This window comes from Choloepus didactylus, chromosome 10, assembly GCF_015220235.1.
Source record: "Choloepus didactylus isolate mChoDid1 chromosome 10, mChoDid1.pri, whole genome shotgun sequence".
Taxonomy (NCBI): Eukaryota; Metazoa; Chordata; class Mammalia; order Pilosa; family Megalonychidae; genus Choloepus; species Choloepus didactylus.
Window position 1 is genome coordinate 108,398,428 of NC_051316.1, and position 24,534 is coordinate 108,422,961.

The following is a 24,534-nucleotide window of genomic DNA, read 5'->3' on the forward strand; positions in this document are numbered from 1 at the left end:
GGGGGAAATTTCTTACCCTTCCCTGTTTTCCGAGATCACAGGGCTCAGGTGAAAATTGAACATTGTCATGCCCAACTGACCCACAGAGGGATGAGCTAAATAAATGACTGCTGCTTAAGCCACTACATTTTGGGGTTGTTTGTTATACAGCAAAAACTAACTGACACAATTCTGGTATAAATATATGAAAGTGTCTCCAGGGAATGTACCAAGATATGGAGCTGCCAGGTTATAGAGCTGGCATGTCTTCAACCCTACTAGCTACTGCCAAGTCACTGTGCCAATTTACACATGCACCAGCCCTGTAAGCATGTGCCTGTTGTACTGCATTCTTGCCAGTACACGGGAATGTCAGATATTTTGATTTTGCCAGTCTGGTAGGTGTGAAATGGCATCTCATTGTTGTTTTAACTTGTGAGAGAGGTTGATTATCTCTTCTGAAGTTTATTGGATGAATGAGATTTCTGCAGAAGAAATGACCTTGATCAGTTTGTGTTCTCTACCTTTTTGATCTGGCAAACTCCTATCCTTTCTTCAAGACACTTTAGGCTTCACTTCTAGAGGGCCCTCCCCAACAACTATTTTCACCTGCCTTCTCCTTTAAGACTCAGGTCAGGCATTCACTCCTCCAGGAAGCCTTCCCTGACTTCCAGCCCCCATGCAGTTTGAGTGAGTTGCCCCCCTCTCTGCCCCCATTTGTTTCCCTCTATCTGAGCACCCATTCATTGTATTCCATTCATTTTCATATTGTCTATGGCTGCTTTCAGCGATGAGGGCAGAGTCAAGTAGATGCGACAGAGACTGGCTGACCAGCAAAGCCTAAATATTTACTCTCTGGCCTTTTAAGAAAAAGTTTGCCAATCCCTGCTCTGGAGAGTGAGCCCTGTGAGGGCTGAGATTGGGTCTCCTTTCTTTCTCTATCCCAGATAACTAGTACAGACAAGGTTCTTTACAAATTTGCCTAGGAAGGCAGAGGGAAGGAGGAGAGGATTTATGCGTAGCACTTTCTCCATAACTTGTCCCATAGCTTTATGGAAACACTGGTGTTCTGGTGTCTTTAAAATTCAGGAATTAGGTAAAGTTGTCAAAGAATTCGTCCATGTAGCATTAAATTTCCCAAACTGTTGATTGACATCTTTGCTAACCACGGGTTATAGGGGATGGACAGGCCTTCCCCAGACTGTGAACAAATCTTCACCTCGACCAAGAGGAGTTCTCCTGGCTAGGTCTCAGGATTCATGAGGTAGAAAACCTGGCTCTCCCTGACACAGCTGTGAGGCTAGCCATGCCTTCCCCACCTCTTGATCTTAGTTGAAGCAGTCCAGAAGGGGCATTTCCAGCTTCGATGTTCTGTTTCTCTGATTCTAGAAGCCCTGAAATTTAAGCATGCATCAGGATCCCTGGGGGGCTCCACTGCAAGTTTCTGATTCGGTAGGTCTAGGGAGTGGCCCGTACAAGCTCCCAGGTGATGCTGACACTCTGGGTCCAGGAGCCATGCTTCGAGAACCTCTGCTCTAACCCATGTCATCAAACGGTCAGCACTGAAGTTGAAACACCTTCTTGCCAACATGCTCGATAACTCTTGTGATTAGAACGTGTGCTTTGGAATCAAGTCTAAACACAGGATCTGCTAATGTTGCATAGTATGGTCTCGGGCAAGTTTCTCTCACTGAGCCTCCATTTTTTCATCATCATTTTAGGTATGATAATCTCTATCAGTCAAGGATAAAGTGAGATAATTCAACAGGTAATCACAGAAATAAATCTAATTCAATCATACTAAGTGCTTTGAAAAGCAAGTAAAAGGTCTTGTGAAAGAATACAGAGGGGTCCAACCTCGTCTAAGGGGCCTGGGAAGCTTCCCTGGAAAAAGCGTATTTGAGTTCTGAAGGATGCATAGGAGAAAAGAAGGTGGAGAAGCATTTTACCTGGAGGAACAGCATGTGCTGGTGCCAGGGGAGCATGCAGCACACACAGGGACCTGGTGGCCAAGACAGTTGTCCTTAAGGAGCCCACAGGCTGCGTTGTGCAGGCTCTGTAAAGAGTTTTACCTTTATCAGGGAGCCATTGAAGGGTTAAAGCAAAAGGATGGCATCATGAGATCTGGGTTTGTTAAGATCACCAGAGTGGATAAAGGTAGGCCCACCAGGAGGCCCTGCACAAATCCAGGTGAGATGGAGGTCTGTGTAGTGGTAGGGGAGATGGTGGGGAGGAGACAGACTGGAGAGATTTAGGGGTAGGAGTCACAGACTGGGGCAGGGAAGGAATTGAAAGGAGAAGGAGGTGAAAAGGCTAGCTTCTAGGTTTCTGACAGGAAGAACTGGATGGCTGGCGGACTGTTCATTGAGAGGGGACACGCAAGGAAAGGTTGGTGAGGATGGATAGGGGCAGGGATAGTGATAGCACGGATGAACTGAGGCCAGTGCCAGCCTGAAATTGCCTGAGTGTCCCCCTGCTCCCTTTCTCCCACGCTTCGCCATCCCTGGTGCAGCAGGGATGTGAGAAAGCAAGTTTGCAATGACAGCACCAGTTACTCTGTGGTACCTTAGTGCTCTCGGGCCATCCTGCAATGGAACTGGAGACGAGACAGGGAGCCAGTGACTCTGCCTCCCTGTCCACACCCGGCCTAGCAGCTCAGTGCTGGGCCCTGGGCGAGTTACTCTTCTTGGTGTTAATGCAACTCCTGGCCCAGCGCAGTCTCTTTCTGAGGGGAGGAGCCCAAAGGGGAAGACACCACTTCACTTTCTTTATCCTAATATCATTGCTATTCACTTTCCTTTGCTATCTTTAGGGTTTATAGAGTGCCTCCAAGTTCATGATCTCATTTTTAGTTAGCAACAACAACAATAACAAACATATCAATGACTAAGTCAATCAAGATGATACGGCATTTACTGAGTACTAACTACGTGAGAAGCGCTGTGCCCTATACATTGCAGTGCATTATCTCAGTGAATCCAAATGGACTAGGATTATGTCCGTTTTATAGATGAGGAAGTTGATTCCTCAAGAGGCGACCAAGTCAGGATTCAATCCAAGGTCAGTCTGACTATAGGGTCCATGTTTTCTCTTACCCCTGGGGCCACACTGCATCTATGAATATGAGACTGAAGCCCAGAGAAAGGGAAAATTGTCTCTGAAAACCTTGCATGGACCCTGTACTTGTTACATAGTAAGCACTCAATACATTGAAGCAAGTTTTATTTAGAATAAGGAAAACTAATGTTTTGGGGTTATGGACCACTGAACCAAAAAAATGATGCACACACATACACAAAATACTGTGTACAACTCCAGGGACTTCACAGTTGCTCTAGAGCTATAAGCCCCGGTTAAGAATCTGTAATTTAGAGACATTTAGGATGTTGGTTATTTTTATTATTATGCCCACCATCATCAACACCTAATATGTTGCTCAATAAGAAGGTGCTGCAGAACGAGGTAATACTGAAAATGAGTGAGCTCTTCCTGAGAATTCCTCTGCCAAAGACCATCTCAGCTGTGGTCAGGCCTTCCTGGTCCATTGGCTAAAGAAAGCGGATTCCCAGCCTCTTGGAATGACCTTGACTTTTTCTGACAAGCAAAAACAATGGCACAAGCCTTCTTCAGGTGACCAGAAAATCACCTGTCTCCCTGGGCAATTCTTCCCAAACTCCTCACAGTTTGGTAAAAAACTCTTATTTTTTCCAACTCCAAAATTAGAAAATTGTGATTCTAAAATGTAACTGCAATCTCCTTCTTGCTACAGTGCCTTTTAATTAGGCATCAAAAAGCCCTGGAGATCACACTGCTCCCTTGTAACATTGTGTTCCAGAAAACTACTGCCGTCGGATTAAATTAGAGTTATTCAACTGATGCATAGGCATATTTCAATGGCATTGGGATAGCACCAGAGCCATTGTTGCTGTTATTGTTATTTACAGAGCATAGAGTAAATGTACATCCTTCTAAAAGGTTATTGATGAGATGAATGAATTCTCAGAGAAGGAGTAGAATAGGAGAGGCTAAGAAATCATGCCTGGAATTGAGGCAGGGTTTTGGCCACTTGGAGTTGTCAACATTAGTTGAGAATTTACTATATGCCAGATAAGTGCTTAACATATATACTTGCATTTAATCCTCATGGCATCCATTATTAATTCCATTTGATGGACCACAGGGTCTAGTCACTTACTCAAGGTCTTACCAGCTGGCAAGTGGTAGAACCAGCATTTGAACCCAGGTCAGCATGACTCCAGTGCCTGTCATACATTGTCAAGATGCATGACACTGAGGTGAAGAGAAAAGGCAGTCATTGGCCTGCATGGTGTTTGACAGTCTCTTCCAAAATAAACAGTCTCTGGTTTGGTATGCCTTGGAGGCTCTGACATATTTTTAGCAAGCTCTGATGTCTATCACACTCTTGAAAGAATGCCGCCCTCACTGAAGATTCTTTATGGAGTACAAGTTCTTCTGTAAATCTTTGAGAGCTGTTAGAGAAGCTCCTTGATGCTCCTCCAGAAAAATCAGAACCTGCATCTGCAAATTGATGGCTCTCTGTGGCTTTAGAGTAACATCAAAATTGCTTGGCCCAGCATTTGAGGCCAGGCTGGATTTGGCCCTGCCTACCTCCTCTCTAGCCAAATTCCTGGCCACATACTTTGCTGACTCCAATATGCAGAGCTTCCTGACCATTCTCCGAACATATTGCAATCTTTCTTGCCTCTGGGTCTTTGTGGATGCTGTTCCTTCTGCCTAGGATGCCCTTCCCACCTTGCCCATCTGATGACACTACTCATCCTCCTAGTGTCATCCTTCAAACATCCTTCTTGCAGGAAGCCCTCTCGACCTCACCCGGCAGAATCAGGGGCTTCCATCCTCTGTGTGGCCGACATACCCTAAGTGACCCCCTTGCCATGAGTACTGCCCTTGTATAATCCCCTCCTCTTGTGTTTGGGTGGAACCTGTGACTTGATTCTAACCAATAGAATATGGCAGAGGTCATTGGATGTCATGCCCCTCAATTAGGTTACCTTATATGGCAAAGATGTGGGGATGTCACTCCTATGGTTATGTTACCTTACATGATACTCTGTCCTAACAGCCTGGAGAGGGAGGCTCCCTTGCTGGCTCAGCTGCCATGTTCAGGGACACACGGTAAGAAGCTGTGAGTGGCCTCTAGGAGTGGAGGGCAGCTCCCAACAACAGCCAGCAGAAAGTGGGCTCCTCAGTCATGCTGTCCCAAGAAGTAAATTCTGCCAACAGCTGAATGAGCTTGGAAATGGATCCTGCCCTAGTCAAGCCTCCAAATGAGAACACTGCCTCCCCGACACCTTGCGTGGTCCTGAAATAGAAGACCCAGCTAAGTCATACCCAGACTCTGACTCATGGAAATTGTGAGATAAAGAAATGTGTGTTGTCTAAGCCCTCAAGTTTGCGGGAATTTATTACATGGTGATAGACAGCTAACACATTCTGCTACAGAGCAGAGCCAGTATTATCCTTTATATGTAATTCCCTTTCAGGTGGGAGTCACGAGGACAAGGAGTAGAGTTCCCTTCAGTCCCCACCCAGGGCCTGGCACATGTTTGTTGAATGAATAAATGAATTTGATCTTTAAATTTCCACCTGTCTAAAAAAATACTATAACATTGAAACTCCATTTACTCTTACCTTCATAGGTCAATGAGAATATCAAATTTCCAAAGAATAAAGAAGAATGCAGTGAGCAAGCTTCCTTCTTTAATAGTTATAGATTCTTCGACACAATTTGCCAAGCAATTGGGCATACTGAGCCCTGTATATGTAATAACAATGTCTGCCGAGTGCCTGTGAAGATGGTCAAAGTCAAAGGCAAAATTACAAAACCTGCTGAAAGGCAGTTAGGACCGTGAGCTGTGATTTGAAACCCTGGCAAAGAGTCTTTAAGAACCTCGAACAAGTCAGAGAAGGGCTCCACAGAGGAGGGAGCCAGCAACAGATTTCTAATTCTGCATCAACCTAGAATGCCTAGAAAATTAGTCATAGCTCCCCCTTGTCCTCCTCTTCTGCCCCCACTGCTCCCCTGTCATAGAAGCAAAAACATAATTCTTAGAGATGAAGAGGTCTGCAAGAGACTGCATCTAAACCCTCATTATACAGATGGGAAGACCGAGGCAAAGAGAGAAAGGTCTTGGCCACCAATATACAGAGAGTAGCATTCAGTTGCAAAATCCCTTGAAGGCTGGAGTTAAAAATAAAAAATCAAAGCAAAAATCTTCCTTGAGGATCAGTGAGGAAATGAAACAATTATACAGAAATTCAGACACTTTACTATTAAAAAAAGTTTTACAGGATCTATATGGATAAACAAAGCTATGAGGTTACTTTCTCAAAGCTTTGCAGTTCTTCTAGCACTCTTGCAGCTGCTAAAGCACAGACACTATGCTGTGTGTGGGCTTTACATGCATTATCTCTGTCAGCCTTCCAACCATCCTATTATACCCCTTTTTATAGCCTTTTTGCATAAATGATGAAATTGAGGCTCGGAGAGATGAGTGATTCCTCCAAGGTTACATCACCAGGAATTATTTTACGCAAGTCTGGCTGCAGTATTGACCATCGTGTTATGAAGCTGAAATGAGTGGGGATTTGGGGCCCAGGGAAGGGGCTGTCAGCTGGGATGCCTTGCCTGAGCCCTTCACTTTAGAGCTCACAACACGTCCACCCAGCTGCCCATTACCACATTTGATGCACACTACACAACAGCTTCTGACTGTCAGCTCCAAGAGGGCAGGGACCCTGGTGGTCTTGTTCCTACTGAATCCCCAAGAACAATGTCTGGCAGAGCAGAGGAGCTGAATAAATTTGGAATGATGAATGAACAAATGAATGAATGGAGTGAATGAGTGAATGGATACCCCGGTTGACCATGCTGATGTGTGTGTGACAAGATGTTTTCATTAGGAGCTTCTCTAATCTGAGCCAAACTGGTGTGGAGACTGTCCCAGGCAACCAATACATAATCCCCTGATTAAAGAAGCTCCTACTGTCTTTGCAGCAGTCAGATTACAATACAGTATGCCTGATAAGTTCACTTCCACTGTTCTGGCTCTTTCCAGCCCACAAATTGGCTCCCTGCAATTTATTATTGCTATCGTTATACTTTGCTATTTCCTCCAAAGCCATATATAAGGGAAGTTAGTCTCATCTGTCTCAATAGGAGCAGCAATGAGTACACCTCATGGGCCAGTGTAGGGGATAGCCAACAGCACAGATTTTGGGGAAACCACCTCATAATCTGGACACTGAGTTTCCTCATCTGTAAAGTGGGAGTAATATTAGTATCCAATTCACAGGATTGTTGCGAGGATTGAAAGAAACGTTGCCTGTGGAGCACGAGCACTCTGCAGGCACTCAATCATTTGCGCTATTGGCCGCTATGGAAAGAACCGGGGATGGGCACAGGCTCCTGTGGGGCTGTGGGCAAGACAGCAACTTCCCTGGCCCTTTGTTTTCCTAAGCGTGACCAACGGTGGGGGAGAGAGGGAGCTAAAACTTCATTCAACCAATAATGATTGAGTGCCTACTGTGTGCTCGTTTTGGGGCTGAGCAGGGACATAGATAAACAAGCTACAACCCCTGCTTCTGAGGGGCTCCGGGGTGGTAGGGACCCTTACTGAGATGAAGGCTAAGTGTTGTGGGAGCAGCTGGTACCCAGTGGGCCCGTGCTAAGCACTTTGCATACAAGACTTCAATTAATATTCCCAGTTACACCAATGACAGTGCCACACTACCCCCCATTTTAGAGTAAGGGAACTCAGGTGCAAAGCCCTTGGTGACTTGCCCAAGGTCACACAGCTATGGGATGGGACTTGAACCTGGGGATTGAGCCAGACTCCAACACCTTCCAGCACAAACATCACATAATTCTCCTGGGATTATTCCCAGGCCAAGATAAATACCTGTATGTCTCCTCTTTTTCTGATGTTTTTGTCTTTCTCTTTTTCTCGCCCTTCTCTTATCTCCCTGCACTTCCATCAATACTGACTGCATTATCTACCAGTCATAGAGGCTAATGTTTCTTTTTCTCTGCTGTACTGTCCCCACTGACACTGCAGGGAGAGACAAGCTGTGGTCCTGGAGCTGAAGTGATAACTCCAGTTGCTAACGTCCCTTCCCTAGGGATCCCAGTATGGGGAAAGGTTCCCAAAGACACCTTGCCTCAGAGAGCCTGGAGCCTCCTCCTCCTATATCCAGGCTGAGAACCCCTGGTGTTCCCAAATCCTCTCCAACTCCATCGCTTTCAATGATGACCTCTTTATAAAACCTTGCTCTTTCTTGTCTCCACAAAATGTCATCTTATCACCCAGGGGGCATTACCATGTGACTTATTTTTAGCCTCTGACATTTCCAACCCAACTTTCCAGGGAAAATGTGTCCTCATACCATTCCCATCCAGGGCTTTTCAGCATCTTGAAGCAAATATTCCAGAGGCAGCCTAGCACAGTGATTGAGAGAGATGGCTGAGAGGTCAGGCTGCCCAGGTTCAAATCCCATTTCGTCCACCAGTTAGCTCTGTAACCTTGGATAGGCTCCTTCCCCAGGTCTCAGTTTCCTCTCTGTCTTCAGGGGATGATGATGGTAACAGCAATGGTTACCCGCCTTAGTCAGGAAAGCAGGTAGGAGGACTGAATGAATAAAATACATAAGTGTTTAGCAGTGAGTGGCGCTCAGTAAACCACAGCTATAGTTTTCTATTTGTCCCATGGGAAATGCATCTCGAATTTTTAATCTCGATTGCCTTCTAAGCAATACATTCCAGTGGGTAAGAGAAAGGGGAGAAGATCCAAATAACTGCAAAACAGGAAAAGGTTTTTCAAGATTGCCATCAAAAAGAGGAGAAAAATAACTAACAACTTTATGACTCAGTCTGAGCTTCAACACGCTTTCATTTACTGCACAGGACTCAGTGCTGGAAGCTGCCACCTGGGGAGATGGAGAAAACGTAGGGGCCCCATTCTACAGCTGTGTTCTAGTTTGCTAATGTTGTGGAATGCAAAACACCAGAGCTGGATTGGCTTTTATAAAAAGGGGGTTTATTTGGCTACACAGTTACAGTCTTAAGGCCATAAAGTGTCCAAGGTAACACATCAGTAATCGGGTACCTTCGCTGGAGGATGGCCAATGGCGTCCGGAAAACCTCTGTTAGCTGGGAAGGCACGTGGCTGGCATCTGCTCCAAAGTTCTGGCTTCAAAATGGCTTTCTCCCAGGACGTTCCTCTCTAGCAAGCTTGCTCCTCTTCAAAACGTCACTCACAGCTGCACTTTGTTTTCTCTCCTTGAGCCAGCTCATTTATATGGCTCCACTGATCAAGGCCCACCCCTAATGGGTGGGGCCATGCCTCCATGGGAGTATCCCACCAGAGTCACCACCCACAGCTGGGTGGGGCACATCTCCATTCAAACAACCTAACCCAAACGGTCCAACTTAATCCCCACTATTATGCTTGCCCCACAAGATTGCATCAAAGAATATGGCTTTTTCTGGGGGACATAATACATTCAAACCGGCACAAGCTGAGAGGTGAAGCCACTTGCTGTGGGTCATTCAACTAGTCAGGGGAAGCGCTGAGGCTGGAATAATGGTTTTCTGCCTGATATCCAGAGTGTAACTCAACTCACTAGGTGGCTTCTTGGTTAAAACTCACCAACACAACAAACAAAAATCCAGTTCAACACAAAGCGCTTCACTCTTCTTCCCTCTGTCTTTTCAACTGCTCCAGTGAGTTCAGGTTTCAAGGAACATCCATCGAAGGGATCGATTCACCAGAGTTGGGGAGCAGTAATGAACCATTAAACATGGCTTTGGTAAAGAAGGCAAGGGGAGAATAACATTTTCCTTCTGAAGAGGGAAGTATGCAACCAAGACCAGGTCTGCTCATGTATCCAGGGTTTCCTTCCAGGTGTTGAAGGCTGGAGGTAGTGCAGCCCTTGGGAGCCCAGCATCTTGGATTTCCCAGAGCTTATTTCTGAACAGCAAAAGCATCTTCAGACATGAAATAGGATTCTTGGAGTTTGAGCATAGCTACACACTGCCTCTTGTTCAAGGGTACAAAAGTGCAAAGTGATACTACGGTGGTTATGCTAGATGGATGTAAGAAACCCTGACGATTCCTTTTTCCATGCTCACATACTTGTCTGCCCTCCCAAGTCAGCTTCTATGAAATTACACAATAGCGCAGCATCCAGATGGTCTCTGATGTTTGTAGAAGAAAGTGTTTCTTTTTCTACTAGACATAAGCAACATGGTTTCTGCTATCTAAAGCAAAATACCTTCTCACAGACATCCTGTGCATGGAAAGAAAATGTTGGGAATTGGGATCTTAGCATTTATCAAGCCAATCACATTAATTATAATCAGAACACAAACTAAATGAAAGCTAAGCATGAAATGGATTTGCAGAAAACCTGCACCGCATAAATTAAGCCCTGGTTGGTGACATTTTGAGGTATGCCATTAATACATTTGCGGGATGGAGAAGATCAATTTTTTCTCTTAAATATCTTTGGCTAGTTGCACTAAAGTTTTCAACGGCAGTTAAGATGGAGGAATAAGGGTACACTGTCAAGTGTGGAACTTACAGCTGTAAGACAGATGTTCAAAGTTAGTTTTAACTGGCTATTTAAAAAATCTTCTTCTTAGACATATCAAATATATTACTGGGTATTAATTTAACCTAGGTCTATTTCAGAGAAGTGGGAAAATAATTAGATTTTTAGGGAAAATATAGCTTCGAATTTGGGAATGCATTTGGCCAACAGTATTGGAAATCCTTTCGTGGTTCGCCATTGTTCAGAGAAGAAAGTCAACTTTAATTAGGGAACTTCAGTTTAGGTGCCCCCTTTTCTGTAAGACCCTTCTGTTCCCCCAAACCTGGGCTCCCTCAGCCATTACAGGACTTTGCATACTGGTTTTTTTTGTTTGTTTGTTTGTTTTTTAACCTTTTTTACTTTGAAACACTATCAAACTTCCAGAAGAGTTACAAAAATAATACAAATCCTACACAGAGAACTCCAACAAACCTTTATCCCACCAGATGCTCAGTTCCACCAATTTTAACATTTTACCACATTTTCCATATCATTCCATCTACCCATCAATCTATTAATCTATCCATTTGTCTATCTATTTATCAATCCATTTTTTGAACAGTTGAGTTTATATTGTACACATCATGCTTCCTTAGACATATCAAATATATTACTGGGTATTAATTTAACCTAGGTCTATTTCAGAGAAGTGGGAAAATAATTAGATTTTTTAATGCTGCTGTGCACATTTCCTGAGAACAGGGATATTCATTTATGTAACCACCTTGAATGTAGTTATCAAGTTCAAGAAATTTAACATTGATTTAAGCTAGCACTCTATATTCCATTTTTCCTTATATCCCCCAAGTGCCCTTTTGGGCCTTTTCATTTTTAGAACCTGTCCAGGATCATGTTTTGCATTTAATTGCCAGCATATTGGTTTGTAACTGTTTATTTACTTACGTGGTCTTTCTCCCTTGCTAGACTGTGATCTCCTTGAGGTCAGAAACTTTGTATCTGTAACCTGGGCCTCCAATACCTAGCACAGATAGGTGCTTGGAAAATGTTGAATGAAGAACAAACACATGAATAAATGGATAAGTGAATGAATGGATAAATGGAGGAGTCTTTACTTCCCTCTTAGTCTAAATGAAGGCTCCAGCCTCCCAGACCATTCACAGTTCATGAACAAGCTCAGTGCATTCCAGACTCCAGATCTTGGAAAAATCCCATTTGCTCAGCAGGAGCAATTGGACCCAATTCCATCCTTCTGGGTCTAGCTCAAACCTACTCCTTCAGGTACACCCATCTTTCTCTCCCCAGACAGAAGTCAGCTGGCTCTGCAAGGGCAACTCCAGACTTTCCTATAGGAGACTAGCTTTTGAGAAACAATTCAAGTCAGAAGGGGTTTCTGTGTATGGAGGGGTGCTATGGGGGCTCCTAAGAAAGCTGCCTTTGCTTAAAAGCAAGGGGCTTTGACTTAGTTTGTATTTTGGGGAATGGGCTGGGGAATGGAAGACTCTAGGCCATGCCTTGGAGTATCTCCCCATTTGGTCTTGGAGTGGGAGGGTGTAGAATCCTTTCTTCTTAATCTTATATATATATATACCCTTTAAGTGCATAGGTATATATATATATATATATTTAATTTTTAATTTTGAGATAATTGAAGATTCAGAGAGAACCCATGTAGCCTTCAGTCAGTTTCCCCCAGTGTAGACATCTTGCATAACTATAGTACAGTATCACACCAGAAAACTGACATTCATACAACTGATCCACCTTATTCAGATTTCACCAGTTTTATACACACTCGTGTGTGGGCTTAATATTTCTGATAAAAGGCCCCCCACCCCCACCCTCTGGAGCCTGGAGAGTGTCCAGTCTGTTCTGTCCCTGCACAGGAGCTGGCTTCCCCAGGCACCAGTACATGTCCGTACTGTCAGCCTCTCCTGCACACGGTGTCCAACGAACGTCCACAGAAGCCCTTGAACTTGTATGTCTGCGTGAGCGCAGCGTTTTAAAGCAGAGAAACGAGAACAGTATTTTAGAGGGAAAAAGTTGGCTATTTTTCTCCACAATTGTAAATTAGCTAGCTGGCCAACTGCTGTGAAGCGATTCTAGAGCACACGCTCTAGGATCCAGGAGCACACGTTTTGAGCCACCGCCCTCTCCCCCGGGTGGGAAGTTGGGAGAGGGCTTCCGTAAGGCCCGGGGGCCCTTGCCACCCCCACCCCCACTTTCACCCCTTTCTACCCCGGGGCTGGACTGTTTCACCCCGTCTCCAAGCAACCGCCAGGCGCGAGGCGGGACGTCATTTCCTGAAGAGCCCGTGGGGGAGGGGCGGGGAGGAGGGGCGAGGGGGCGGGGCCAAGGCTGGGCTGGCGGCGGCCGCGGCAGCGTCGGGACTCGCGGGAAGGCGCTGCCCGGGGCGGCTCAACAGTTCGCAAAGTCCGGGCTTGCGGCCTCGCTGCTCCTTCCGCGCCCCATCGGCACAGGGGCGCGGGGTCCCCGGGCTGCAGCATCCTGGGGCTGCCCCGGACATGCCCCGCATCCCCTGCCGGACTTTGGGACTAGAGCGTCCCCCCAACCTAACTTTTCACTTTGGGGTCCCCCAGCCCAAGAGGAACGGGTGGCCCGGCTGGGGGAGCCCCGGGTGTGGTGTGACGGGGCGGTCAGCTTTGCCGCGCCCCCGCTCCAGCCGTCCGTCGTCTCTGTGCCCTCCAGAATGTAGCTGCTGTCTCCGCGCCCCCCGGACGTCAGCCGCTGTCTTCGCGTGTCCCTGACTCCAGTCGCGGTCTCCGCGATCCCGGGACTAGAGCGGCTGTTGCCACGTCTCCGTGATTCCAGTCGCCGTCTCCGCGATCCCCGGACTTCAGCTGCTGTCTCCGCGTCTCCCTGCCTCCAGCCACCGACTCCACGCCCTCCGAATTCCAGCAGCCGTCTCGGCGACCCCCTCTGTCTTCGCGCGCCCGGGACTCTCGCAGCCGTCCCCGCGACCGCCGGGGTTTGGCCATTGTCTCCGCGACCCCCTGACCCAGACTCCAGCCGCGGTCTGCGTGCTCCCCGGGATCCAGCTTCGCGCCGGTGCGGGCGAGTGCAGCCGCTGCCCCACCGCGTGCCCGGAGCCCGGCCCGGCCTCGGCGAGGAGATGAACGCGCCGCTGGACGGCCTGTCGGTGAGCTCGTCCTCCACCGGCTCGCTGGGCTCGGCGGCCGGGGCGGGCGGCGGCGGCGGCGGGGGCTCGGGGCTGCGGCTGCTGTCTGCCAACGTGCGCCAGCTGCACCAGGCGCTGACCGCGCTGCTGAGCGAGGCTGAGCGGGAGCAGTTCACGCACTGCCTGAATGCGTACCACGCGCGCCGCAACGTCTTCGACTTGGTGCGCACCCTGCGCGTCCTGCTGGACAGCCCGGTCAAGCGGCGCCTGCTTCCCATGCTGCGCCTGGTCATCCCGCGCTCCGACCAGTTGCTCTTCGACCAGTACACGGCGGAGGGCCTCTACCTGCCCGCCGCTGCTCCCTACCGGCAGCCCTGCTGGGGCGGCCCCGACGGCGCGGGGCCGGGAGAGGTGCGCCTGGTGAGCCTGCGGCGCGCCAAGGCGCACGAGGGCTTGGGCTTCAGCATCCGCGGGGGCTCGGAGCACGGCGTGGGCATCTATGTGTCGCTGGTGGAGCCAGGCTCTCTGGCCGAGAAGGAAGGGTTGCTGGTCGGGGACCAAATTCTGCGCGTCAACGACAAGTCCTTGGCCCGGGTGACTCACGCTGAGGCCGTCAAGGTAGGTCTGTGGTTTGGAGTAGGATCGCGGGGTAGAGTGGCACAGCCCCTTCAGTCGCTTCCATGCTGTGTGTTCTTAGGCAAATCAGTTAACCTTTCTGGATCCCATTTTTCTTGACTTTGAAACAAGAACGGCCACTTTATTCAGCACATGTATTCAGGCCCTCGGAATATAGTGATGGGCAAAACAGACAAAGATTCGGCCCTCATCAGGCTTAAAGACAAACGCAGGGGACAGACAGCCATCAAATACTCAGGCTTATGTATGATTACAAAGTGTGGAGGGTGTGGTGAATTATTATGAGAGAGAGGAGAGAAAGTCTCATGCTTGTCATATAGCAAGTACTCAGTGAGTGGCCTCCGTTGCTGCTCGTGTTACTCTTATTATTCTCTAGGTTTTTGCGTCTGAAAGAAAGTTTTCTTAGTTCTTAGCTCCAGTAGGGCTGGAGGTGGTGGTGGTGGTGGTGGGGTACAGCCTCACTGGGCTGTTTGTGGATCAGGCTGTGTATCCTGGGACAAGTATCCTTTCGGAACCTCTGCTTCTCCACTTGGAAAAAGGGGCAGCTGGACCAGATAAGTGGTCCCTAAGAATGAGGCCCCATCTGAATGTCAAAAGTAGATCTGCCAGCCCCCATGAGAGTAGTTGTACTTTTTGTGTCTCTTAATTGAGAAAAAAATACCTCTTGAAAACAAGCTTCTAGAGATTTAATCATGCTGTTTAAAGGAAGGTGTGTGTTTCCAGTCTCACAGCCCAGGGCCACTGAAAAGCAATTGGAGTATGAGATGGATGGAGGGACAGTGTTTAGTCCACGTGTAGATTCAAGGACCCTTTGCAGGTGCTCGCTCTCCTCCCCCTTGTGTGTAGGAAGGGAAGAGTTTTGGGGGGAAAGGACAGTGACACTGGCTCTGCTTCGGCAGGGAAAATGCTTCCCAGGGACTTGGGCTGGCCTGTGACCTGACCTCTCCTGCTCTCACTCCCCGCAACCCCCACCTCCAATGCCCTTGCCTCTACCTCCTGGTCCTCCTCAGGGCACTTGTTTTGAACTCCAGCTGAAGGCCTGCTGGCTGCTGGGAGACAGGCAGGCAGCAGAGGCCAGGCCTGGGGCTACTTCTGGTGTGCTGGTCAGTGACATGTGGCCAGGTGAGTCTTGAGCTGACTGCACCTGGGGCACCAGCACCTTATCTCTGACCTTGGCCTGTCTCAGTTGCTTCTCACCCCTTCCTGCTCCTCTGGGGAGGCCTCTGAGAATTTCGGTAATTTATTTGCAGCCTCTGGAAGAGGGCAGGTCTGTTTGTGTTGTTTGGGGGTGCAGGGGGCCAAGTTCATTGTGGGTTCCATGCAGCAGTGCCCCTCTCTGTCTCCTCAATCTTTTCCCTTTATTTAACATTACACTTATTTATAAAGAAAAATAGTGCATTGACCTTGGCTCTAGAATGGTCGGGAGTTCCCAGATGATAAATTTCTATTCTAAAGATACTTGATCCACAATTTATAAATTTATATTCAATTTCAGTACCAATTTTAAAAGATTTGGGTAATTTAATCATTCCAAGGTGATAGCCTTTGAAAGGGCCAGCAGTAACCCAGACAATTAAAATACTGAGTCTTCCTCTAGTTTGCACCCCAGACTCAGCCACGCCACCAGGGTCCAGCTACTTGGCTGCAAGTTTCAGCCCCCATTTAGTTGATTGCCTCTGGGTCTTCTGTCTGAACCTCCCTGAACTGTGTCATGTGCTGTTATGCTGTGGTGCTGTGACTCCAGCAGCACCAGCTAGCTAGTTTATACACTCTTGTCGCTTCCAGAGTAAAACCTAAACTCTCCATGGCATAGTTCTGAGGCCTGGAAATTAATACTTTCCAGTGAGGGAGAGGTTGAGAGGAGCAGAAACATCCCTGGGAGTGTGGGGGCCTCTGGTGGAGGAGCCCCTGTGAGCTAATTGACCTTCTTCCTCCCTGACTGTCATTTTTTGTTCCCTGGAGGTGTCTGCTAAGGCAGAATGAGCTCCTCCTGCCTCAGGTTTGCCCCTCTGCCAGCCTGGACACGTAACTGACCTGAAGGAATAGGCAAAACGAGGGCTGCTTGGGGTCACATTAACTCCAGGGGGGAAAAGGGCACTGGCTTTCGATGGGTGGAATTTAAAATAGAGGAGGTGGAACTTAGTCTTTGAGGCTACCATACCTTGGGGTTGCACGGTGGGCAGATGTTTTGGGGGACAGTTTAGAACATCTGGACAGCTGTCTACACATTTCCACAAAATTAAGGCTGCATTCCTTAACCAAAGGCCACTAGGCACACAGGGCCCCTCATCCAGGAGGTCTGCACCCGTAGTCCCTCTTTGTAAGTTGCAGGACAGTAGGACAGGGTGTCAGGGAGTTTATGGTACAGGTGAGCAGCTCAGTTGTGTTTGTGTGTGTTTGCTTGATGGGTTTCCATCTCCTCTTCCCAGAATGGGCCTGCTTTCTTCATGTCTCCTGATTGCACACTGTTGGCAAGAAAGGTCGACTCTGATGTTTTCTTCCTTCGTCTCAAGGAACGTGGCTCTTTTAGAAAAGATGTCTTAGGGGCAGGGGGGATGGACAGGGAGGATTTGCTTTATTTTTTTAAATGGAACTTTTCATTTTGTAATAATTGTAGTTTTCTGGAAAAGCTACAGAAATAATCCACCCTTCACCCAGCTTCCCCTAACACTAACATCTTGCATAAACATTTGGCAAAACTAAAAAAATAACATTGGCACACTATTATTAACTGATCTTCAGACTTTGTTTGAATTTTGCCAGCTTTCCCCCTAATGCCCTTTTTCCATTTCAGGATATTACATTGTATTTAGTGTTTTCAACCTTGAAATCTTTAGTTTTCTTCTGTGAGTGGAAAGAGGGGAAAAGATCCTCTGAGTCTTCCCTAAAGAAGAGATTGATATTGTATGTGTGTATGTGTACATGTATATGTTTGTGTGATAAAAAGAAAATAGCCTTTTAGGAATCAGTTTATGTAAGAGAGGTTTTATGAACCAGAAATGATCACCTCCTGCTAGTCTAGTGAACAGCTTTTTTTTAAATTAAGATTTATTCACACACCATACAATCATCCAAAGTGTACAATCAGTTGTTTACAGTACCATCATATAATTGTGCATTCATCACCCCAACCTATTTTTTAAATATTTCCTTGTACCAGAAAAAGTGAAAATAATAAAAAATAAAAGTAAAAAGAACACCCAAATCATCTCCCCCTCCCACCCTATTTTTCATTTAGTTTTTTGTCCCCAATTTTCTACTCATCCATCCATACATTGGATAAAGGGAGTGTGATCCACAAGGTTTTCACAATCACACTGTCACCTCTTGTAAGCAACATGGCTGTACAATTGTCTTCAAGAGTCAAGGCTACAGGGTTGCCATTTGATAGTTTCAGATATTTCTAGCTATTCCAATGCATTAAAACCTAAAAAGGGTTATCTATATAGTGCATAAGAGTGCCCACCAGAGTGATCTCTTGACTCCATTTGGAATCTCTCAGCCACTGAAACTTTATTTCATTTCATTTCACATCCCCCCTTTTGGTCAAGAAGATGTGAACAGCTTTTTAAAGGGGTGGTTGAATGTACAAAGTTTTCCCCCCTTCTCTTTCTGACAAAGCAAGAATCCATTGTTACTCAGAACATTTCAGTGAAGATTTTTCTCCCACATCCAGCAGGGCTCCCTTCCCTCTTTTGAAGCCTATTTGCTAAATCAGCAGTGACACATCCAGATAATGCAAGCCATTTACTATTTGCAATTATGTTGAAGTGTTTGATTTTGGAAAAATCTATCTTGAATGAACAGGAGCCAAACTCATAGTAATAAAAAAGTAGGCCTTTTAAAGATTTCAGCCAGAAATGCTTGCTAAACAGCCAAGGAGTTCACAGACCAGGATGCTCCGTTGTGCTCTGCCACATGCTTGCTGTGTGTCGTTGATGAATCACTGTGCCTCTCTGTGTCCCAGAATGGGTGGACCAGGGGCTGCCCAAAGTCCCTTCCAGCTCAGATAGTTTGTGTGATTTGCTCGGTATATCTAATCTGATGCTTTTCTGTTCTTTTGGAATTGCTTTTGTTTAAGGCAGAGTAAAGAAAGTTGGCTAAGGATTGGGAGACGAGAATCTTGGCATCCTTGTGTAGCTTCCTACTAAATCCGGAAATTGATGGGTAACACACTGTACTGACAAGAAGTTGACTGCTGTCCCTCAACCCTAGAACACCAACCCTGGTGCTATTCCAGGGTAGATGAGAAAACAATAGGATTCTGACACAAACAGCACTGCGCTGGGAGCACTCAAAATCAAATCCAGATACCCAGTTGCTTTCCGAGTCCCTTGATTCTGTGTGTATTTGAAGGCAGGGTATCCAGGTGCTGCTGGGATATACGTGAGTGTGTGTTTGTGTGTGTATGTATATGTGTGTTTTAACTCAATAAAAATTAAATGGCTTCATTACAGTTTCAGCATCCCCATGGGTAAATCTAAGAACGTATTAGAATTTGAAACGTTCCAGAAGTTAAAAAAGGTTGCTGTCCCTTTCTTTTAATTAGAGTTATCACACCCTCCCTTCCTTTGCATAATAACCCTGGAAGAATCTGTCGATATTCATATGTCATTATATTTGGTCCGGCACGTTCTAAATGGCACATTTGTCACTTCCCCATTGTACATGGTTAGCTGAAGCCATCACAGATTATTACCACTTTCAACTTTGTATCTGAAACACGGCTTCTCCCATTGGTCTCATTCCTATATTCCAATTTGGAAACCATGGGTAATGTTTTTCTGGGTATGCACAGACTTTCCTCTGGCACTGGATTCATTCTTGGGTCCTCTGAGCCTTGCCAGCACCGACATGTTGAAAGCTCACTCTTAATAAACCCTTTATTGAATGGATTTTTGGTCTCTGCATCCAAACAGAGTGCAATGCAGTACACTGAGAGTCCATTTCTTTAATTTAGTCTCATATATTTATTTGGCTCAAGCTGATGCCCAAAGTTTCAGGTAATTTGGTGCAAGACCAAATCTCTTTAAACTGGTTATTTACTGTTCAAATCAAAGAAGCATTTTGCAGAGTGGAAAAGAATGCATTTATTTTTTTAAGAAGCAACATTTTTAGGGTAGAGGATTCCTGTTTTTGGACTTGAAGCTGTTTGAGAAAGAGATATAGAGTCGTCCCAGCATTAGAGTCTTGCTTTTCCGTCACTCCCCTCTGCTGACAAACCCAGTGTTGTTTATTACCTGCCATAGATTCATCATTCCGATGGTGCCACATGTGCTCCTTTCACCTCCGACCAATTGGTTTTTCTGTGATTCTGCTTCCCACCTCCTCCTGCCTCCAGCCACCGGCACAAAGCCTGCACACACCTGTCAGATGCACATGCCTCTGACACGCCTGTCTGCTCACGGCTACAGCACATGGGCATCTCCTAAGAGTCCTGACACTGCCCCTACCCCCCCCCCCAACCCCAACTCCGCACAGGGCTTGTGCTGAAGCAGAAGTCCACTGAGGATTAGGCTCCAAGGGGCTCTCTCACAATGTGTTTTATAACTACTTGGTCTCCACTGCTCAGGGACCCTGGCCTAGTCCCCAACAAAGACCAGAGAATCTGATTAGAAGGAATGGCATTTGGTGGCTGAAGGTGGTTAGAGGCTGAAATAAAAATCTTTCAAAACCAATTCTTTTCTTCCCCCTCCAAGCAAGAGTCTGATGTTACTTCTGAGCGTGTACAGATCTCTAATTGTGCCCCAGGGCGAGGGGCTTTTTTAAGATTTAAGATTCCCATGCTGCAGAATTTGCATTTTATTTTTCAGCGTGGCAGGTGGGAAGGGTGCAAAGAGTAGGAATCAAGCTCTCGGTTCTTTCCCCGTGCACTCGTGGCGTCAGCTGTGGTGGGCAGCACCACGGGGCTAGTGCATCTGTGTCTGACCTTTGCTTTCACGGAGCCCTGTTGGAAGAGGGGAGGCTGACCTTACCCGGCCGCTACTCTGAGCCAGGCGCTTTTCCATCCTGTCCCGTGTAATCCTCCCCTGGTGTCTGAGTGTCCTGGACTGCCACAACAAACTGGGTGGCTTAAAATAGCAGATGTTTATCATCTCACGGTTCTGGAGGCTAGAAGTTCAAAATGCAGGTGCCAGCAGGGTCTTCTGTCCCCTTCTGGTAAGGACACCAGTCATGCAGCATCGAGGGTCCCCTACTCCAGCATCACCTCATTTTAACTATAATGACCCTATTTCCAAATAAGGTCACATTTTGAGGTCCTGGCAGTTAGGACTTGAACATGTCTTTTTGGGAGGACATGATTCAACCCATAACACCAGGGGAGGTAGGGAGGTGAGAAGGTGAGGAGGGAGAGGAGGGTCCTGCTGGAGGAGGTGAAATTGCCTAGCTCAAGGTCACCATTGGGATGAGAACCTAAGTGGCCTTCCTGGCTGGGTTATGCCACCAGCCTCTCCAAAGGTATTGCTCGTTCCCCAATACTCACCTACCCTGCAGGGAGGCAGGCACGCATCACATTTTGTGTCTGACATTTAGGGGCCCTTTAGGAACCATCGAACCCAAAGAGCCCATTTTACTACTTGGGGGGCCTGGGGCCCACCCGTTGTGGGAAGGTGGCTCAGCCCAGCCCACCTGTCAGCAGGAGAAGCAGTTGCTGTGCACTGAGCACACCACAGACCTGTGATGGGTTCTTGGAAATCAGAGACCAAAGGGACACAGCCCCCACCCTTGGGAACCTTGAGGGGTGGGAGCCTGGGGTGGAATAGACCCAGGAGCACCCATGGCTACAGGCTAGCAGGTATTTTAAGTGCTGTGACATTGCACACCTCCGCTTTGCTGCCGCCCTCTCTTAAGCAGCACCCCTGCCCCTGCTCCAGTCCTCCACCCCCTTACCCTGCTTTTATTTCCCTCCTTGCACTCACTACAGTGTTTCATTCTTTTGTTTATCATCTGACTTCCCTACTACAAGTGAGCTGGGAGATAATGGAGACCTGCTCTGTTTTGCTCATATACCCCCTGTATGGCAACAGGGCCTGGCTCATAGTTAGCACCTAATAAACATTTGCTGAATGAGTGGAATGATCTGCTCCTAATCCAGCACTGGTGAGTCCAGCACTCCTTGGTCCCTGAGTGTGACATTTGCAGGAAGCCTGCGTTCTGGATGCCAATCTGAGAAAAGCCACTGGTTCTGGTGTCTGCTCCTCCTGGAAGTTGCTGTGTGGCCTTGGGCAGATCACTTGACATCTCTGAACCTCAGGCACTGGAACTGTGGAAGGACATAACTACATCTCCGACCTGCCTTGGAGTGGGGGGGCTCCCTGAAGGGATCAAATGTGTTTGCTGGCATGTAAACAAACCCTTAGTAAATAAGAAAGCCTCTAGTGCTATTTTAGTGAAAGGCTCTTTAAAAATCATGTGGCCTGTGCCTAGGTGGGCACCAGCTTTTCAAATCCTCTGCAGCCCAGATCCACCCTATCAAGACCCCTCTGATTATTTTATTTGTAACTTGCTCTTAATTTTAAGACTAAATTCCCAGAAGTGGGTTGTTTCAGCAGCCTGTGTCTGTGATCCCAAAATAGAACCATTTATGCATTCCGAAGCAATCAATGAACCAATTTGGAGTGAGGTATATCTTCTGGCTTTCTGTTTTAAAAAAAAACTGTTCAGGTTTCAAGAAGTCCCAAAATTTCAGGTGAAGACTGGGTGCCTGCTAATCATGCTGATGTTAAAAAGCTGCTTTATTCTCTATGGAGAATGCATAAGTGGATTTATTTTTGTTTCCTTTCTAGTCTCAGCCCCTTTGCCTCCTTCGCTCTTTGAGAATTTGCGTTCCTTCTGCTAAATTGGCTGTGGTTTTGCTTCAGCTGGCAGCCAGTTTCGTAGTTATTTTTTCCTCTCTACCTGAGCTTTCATAATATCAGCATCCTCTTGACTTTGAATGCAAAGCAAATATATCAGCCTTCCATTAATAAGTCCCAAGAAGCCTTCTTTATAGGATTCTAAAGCTCCAGGCTGCAGGGAGGAATATAGTAAAATGACAAAAAAATGTGATCCAAATACCCAGATGTTTGGGCCTTAGATGTAATGATTCTCAAACATTAGCTTGCTTGAGAATTAACAAGCACCCCAGAAAAGTTGTAACTGCCTGACAGTTCGGGAAAGACTGCTTTTCTTTAGGATTTCCCCCCCTCTGTCCCCATCCTTAGCTGTCTTGGAGCAAGATCCAGACGTGCGTCAACTGATATATTGGAATAAATCAGTGAAGGGAGATCTGAACCTGAGGGGCTTTTGGAGACAGACCTGGTTCATATCCCAGCAGTGCTGCTTAGCTGTGACCTTGGGCAGGTCCTTTCTGTCTCCATGCCTGTTTCCCCTACCACCAAACCCAGCTCATAACAGACCTTCACCAACAGGTCGTTGTTAACATCACATGGTCAAGTTTGAAAAATACAGTCATGGAGTCCTGCTGCAAGCACTGTAATGAAAAATGTTCTAGACTCTACTCGGCTTGGAGAGTCTTCTGCTGTGCCTGCTTAGTTAAAGAAGAAAAAAAAAGAAAAATGCCAGTGGGAGAAAATATCGGGACTTGGGGCCTGTGTGATCCGTCCCAGCTGTTTGAATTGCAGAGTCATTTACTCAATGTCGTCAGCATTACCCTGTAGCCACAGTTTCTCTAAAAGTGTGACTGCTCTTATCTGATTCTTGGCCTTTGGATTATCTTTATAAGAAGTAATAAAGCCCAGTGGTTGACTAGACTCATGTGTCCCCATTCCCCCTTCTGATTTTTCAAGGCCTTAGAAATGTGAAGAGACAGACAGATGCATGGCCCAGAGGCCCAGAGGGTGACAGGGCGGCTGCACCCCAGCCTTGCCCCCCAGCATCCTTCCCTGATGGCCTCCCCAGGGACCCTGATGAGGAGTGGAAGGAGGTGATGGTTTCCAGAGCCCGCTGAAATAATTAATGCAGGTGAAAGTGAAATCATGCGGCTCTGCACTTTGAAAACACCCTGTCATTTGTTTGCGCCACATTTGAATCGGTGTGCTAGGCCTCATTAAGGGGTTTCGATTAAGAAAAGAAAAGCATGTGGTCCAGCTTTGATTGCTTAACCACCCATGTAGGTGGGGAAGCTTCCAGAAGTTCCCAGGGCAGGATTTTCCTCCTGCCCTTCCCATCCTCCTGGCCTGCAATGGAGAAGGTAGTGTCCTCTGGTGCTTCTGGACCCAGTGTTCATCTCTCTCTACTGCCTATCCTTTACGCCTTTTGCAGATTCCCCCAACTCTCTTGAATTCTCTTTGTCCTTCTCCTGCTAGATCCCTTCCAATCTGGAGACCTTAAGTCTACTGCAAAGGCAGGAAGTTCAGATCGCCCTCAAATTCCTTCCCGTCTTCCCCCAAATGTCTGTGTCTTCAGCCCTCTTCTAGCCTTGCTCTCTCCAAACAGGATCCTTGCCTTTGATTTTTATTTATTTATTTTTGTTTACAGTTTCAGCTCTTCCCCAGTATCTGCTCTGGAAGTCCTGGCTGGTCTCCGAACCCCTGATGACACCTTTTGCCTCTCACCCTTAAATCATGGACATTCCCTAAGTTAGTGACCTTGACCCCCTCTTCTCCCCAGTCTCCCCGTTGGGGATCACTCATGCCTCAGTGACATTAGACTCTCCAGGCCCAACCTCTCCCCAGCACGTCTCAGACCACACTCACGTCCCCCGACTTGCTCATCTGTCCCCCAGCCATTCTCCATCCTGGAGCAGGGCGAACTTCCCAGATGTGTATGTGTCTGTGCCACACCTGCCTAGAACCCTGCACAGGAGCTGGGGCCTTCGGGCAGAGGCCGAGCTCCTCAGCCTGTTGTTTGCTGCCCATGATCTGATCCCCCTTTGCCTGCAGAGTCCGCTTCTCCAGCTGAACTCCAAATGGCGCCCAGGCTGGGCCAAACAAGCAACACCCCTCCTTGGAAATATGACTTGGTTTCTTTCTTCTTGTTCACACCCACAGCCCCTGTGAGAACCGGCCTTGAAGTGTCCTCCCAGCAGACCTGCCCACCCCCACCCTACTGCTGCCCCCATCTGTGGGAAACCTCATCTTCCTCCCCTCACCCGCCTTAGCATGAGGTTCCCTTCTACCACGGCACAGATAATATATTTCCTAGTGTTTTCATTTGTTTAATTGTATAATAATAACCTTTGTACTGAG

At 47.1% G+C, this 24,534-nt stretch overlaps 1 protein-coding gene across 4 annotated transcripts in view; it reads left to right on the forward strand.

Moving 5' to 3' along the window:
* Window positions 1-12,924: 12,924 nt before the first annotated feature.
* Window positions 12,925-24,534, forward strand: part of WHRN (whirlin) — a 99,123-nt gene continuing 87,513 nt past the window's right edge. For 2 of the 4 annotated variants that reach the window (XM_037796931.1, XM_037796934.1), the window contains exon 1: window positions 12,927-14,326. In XM_037796931.1, coding sequence (XP_037652859.1) covers window positions 13,703-14,326 — 624 coding nt within the window. In that variant the 5' untranslated portion in view covers window positions 12,927-13,702. Of the gene's footprint in view, window positions 14,327-24,534 lie in introns of all 4 variants that reach the window. The other 2 variants (XM_037796933.1, XM_037796935.1) reach the window with 2 other exon arrangements.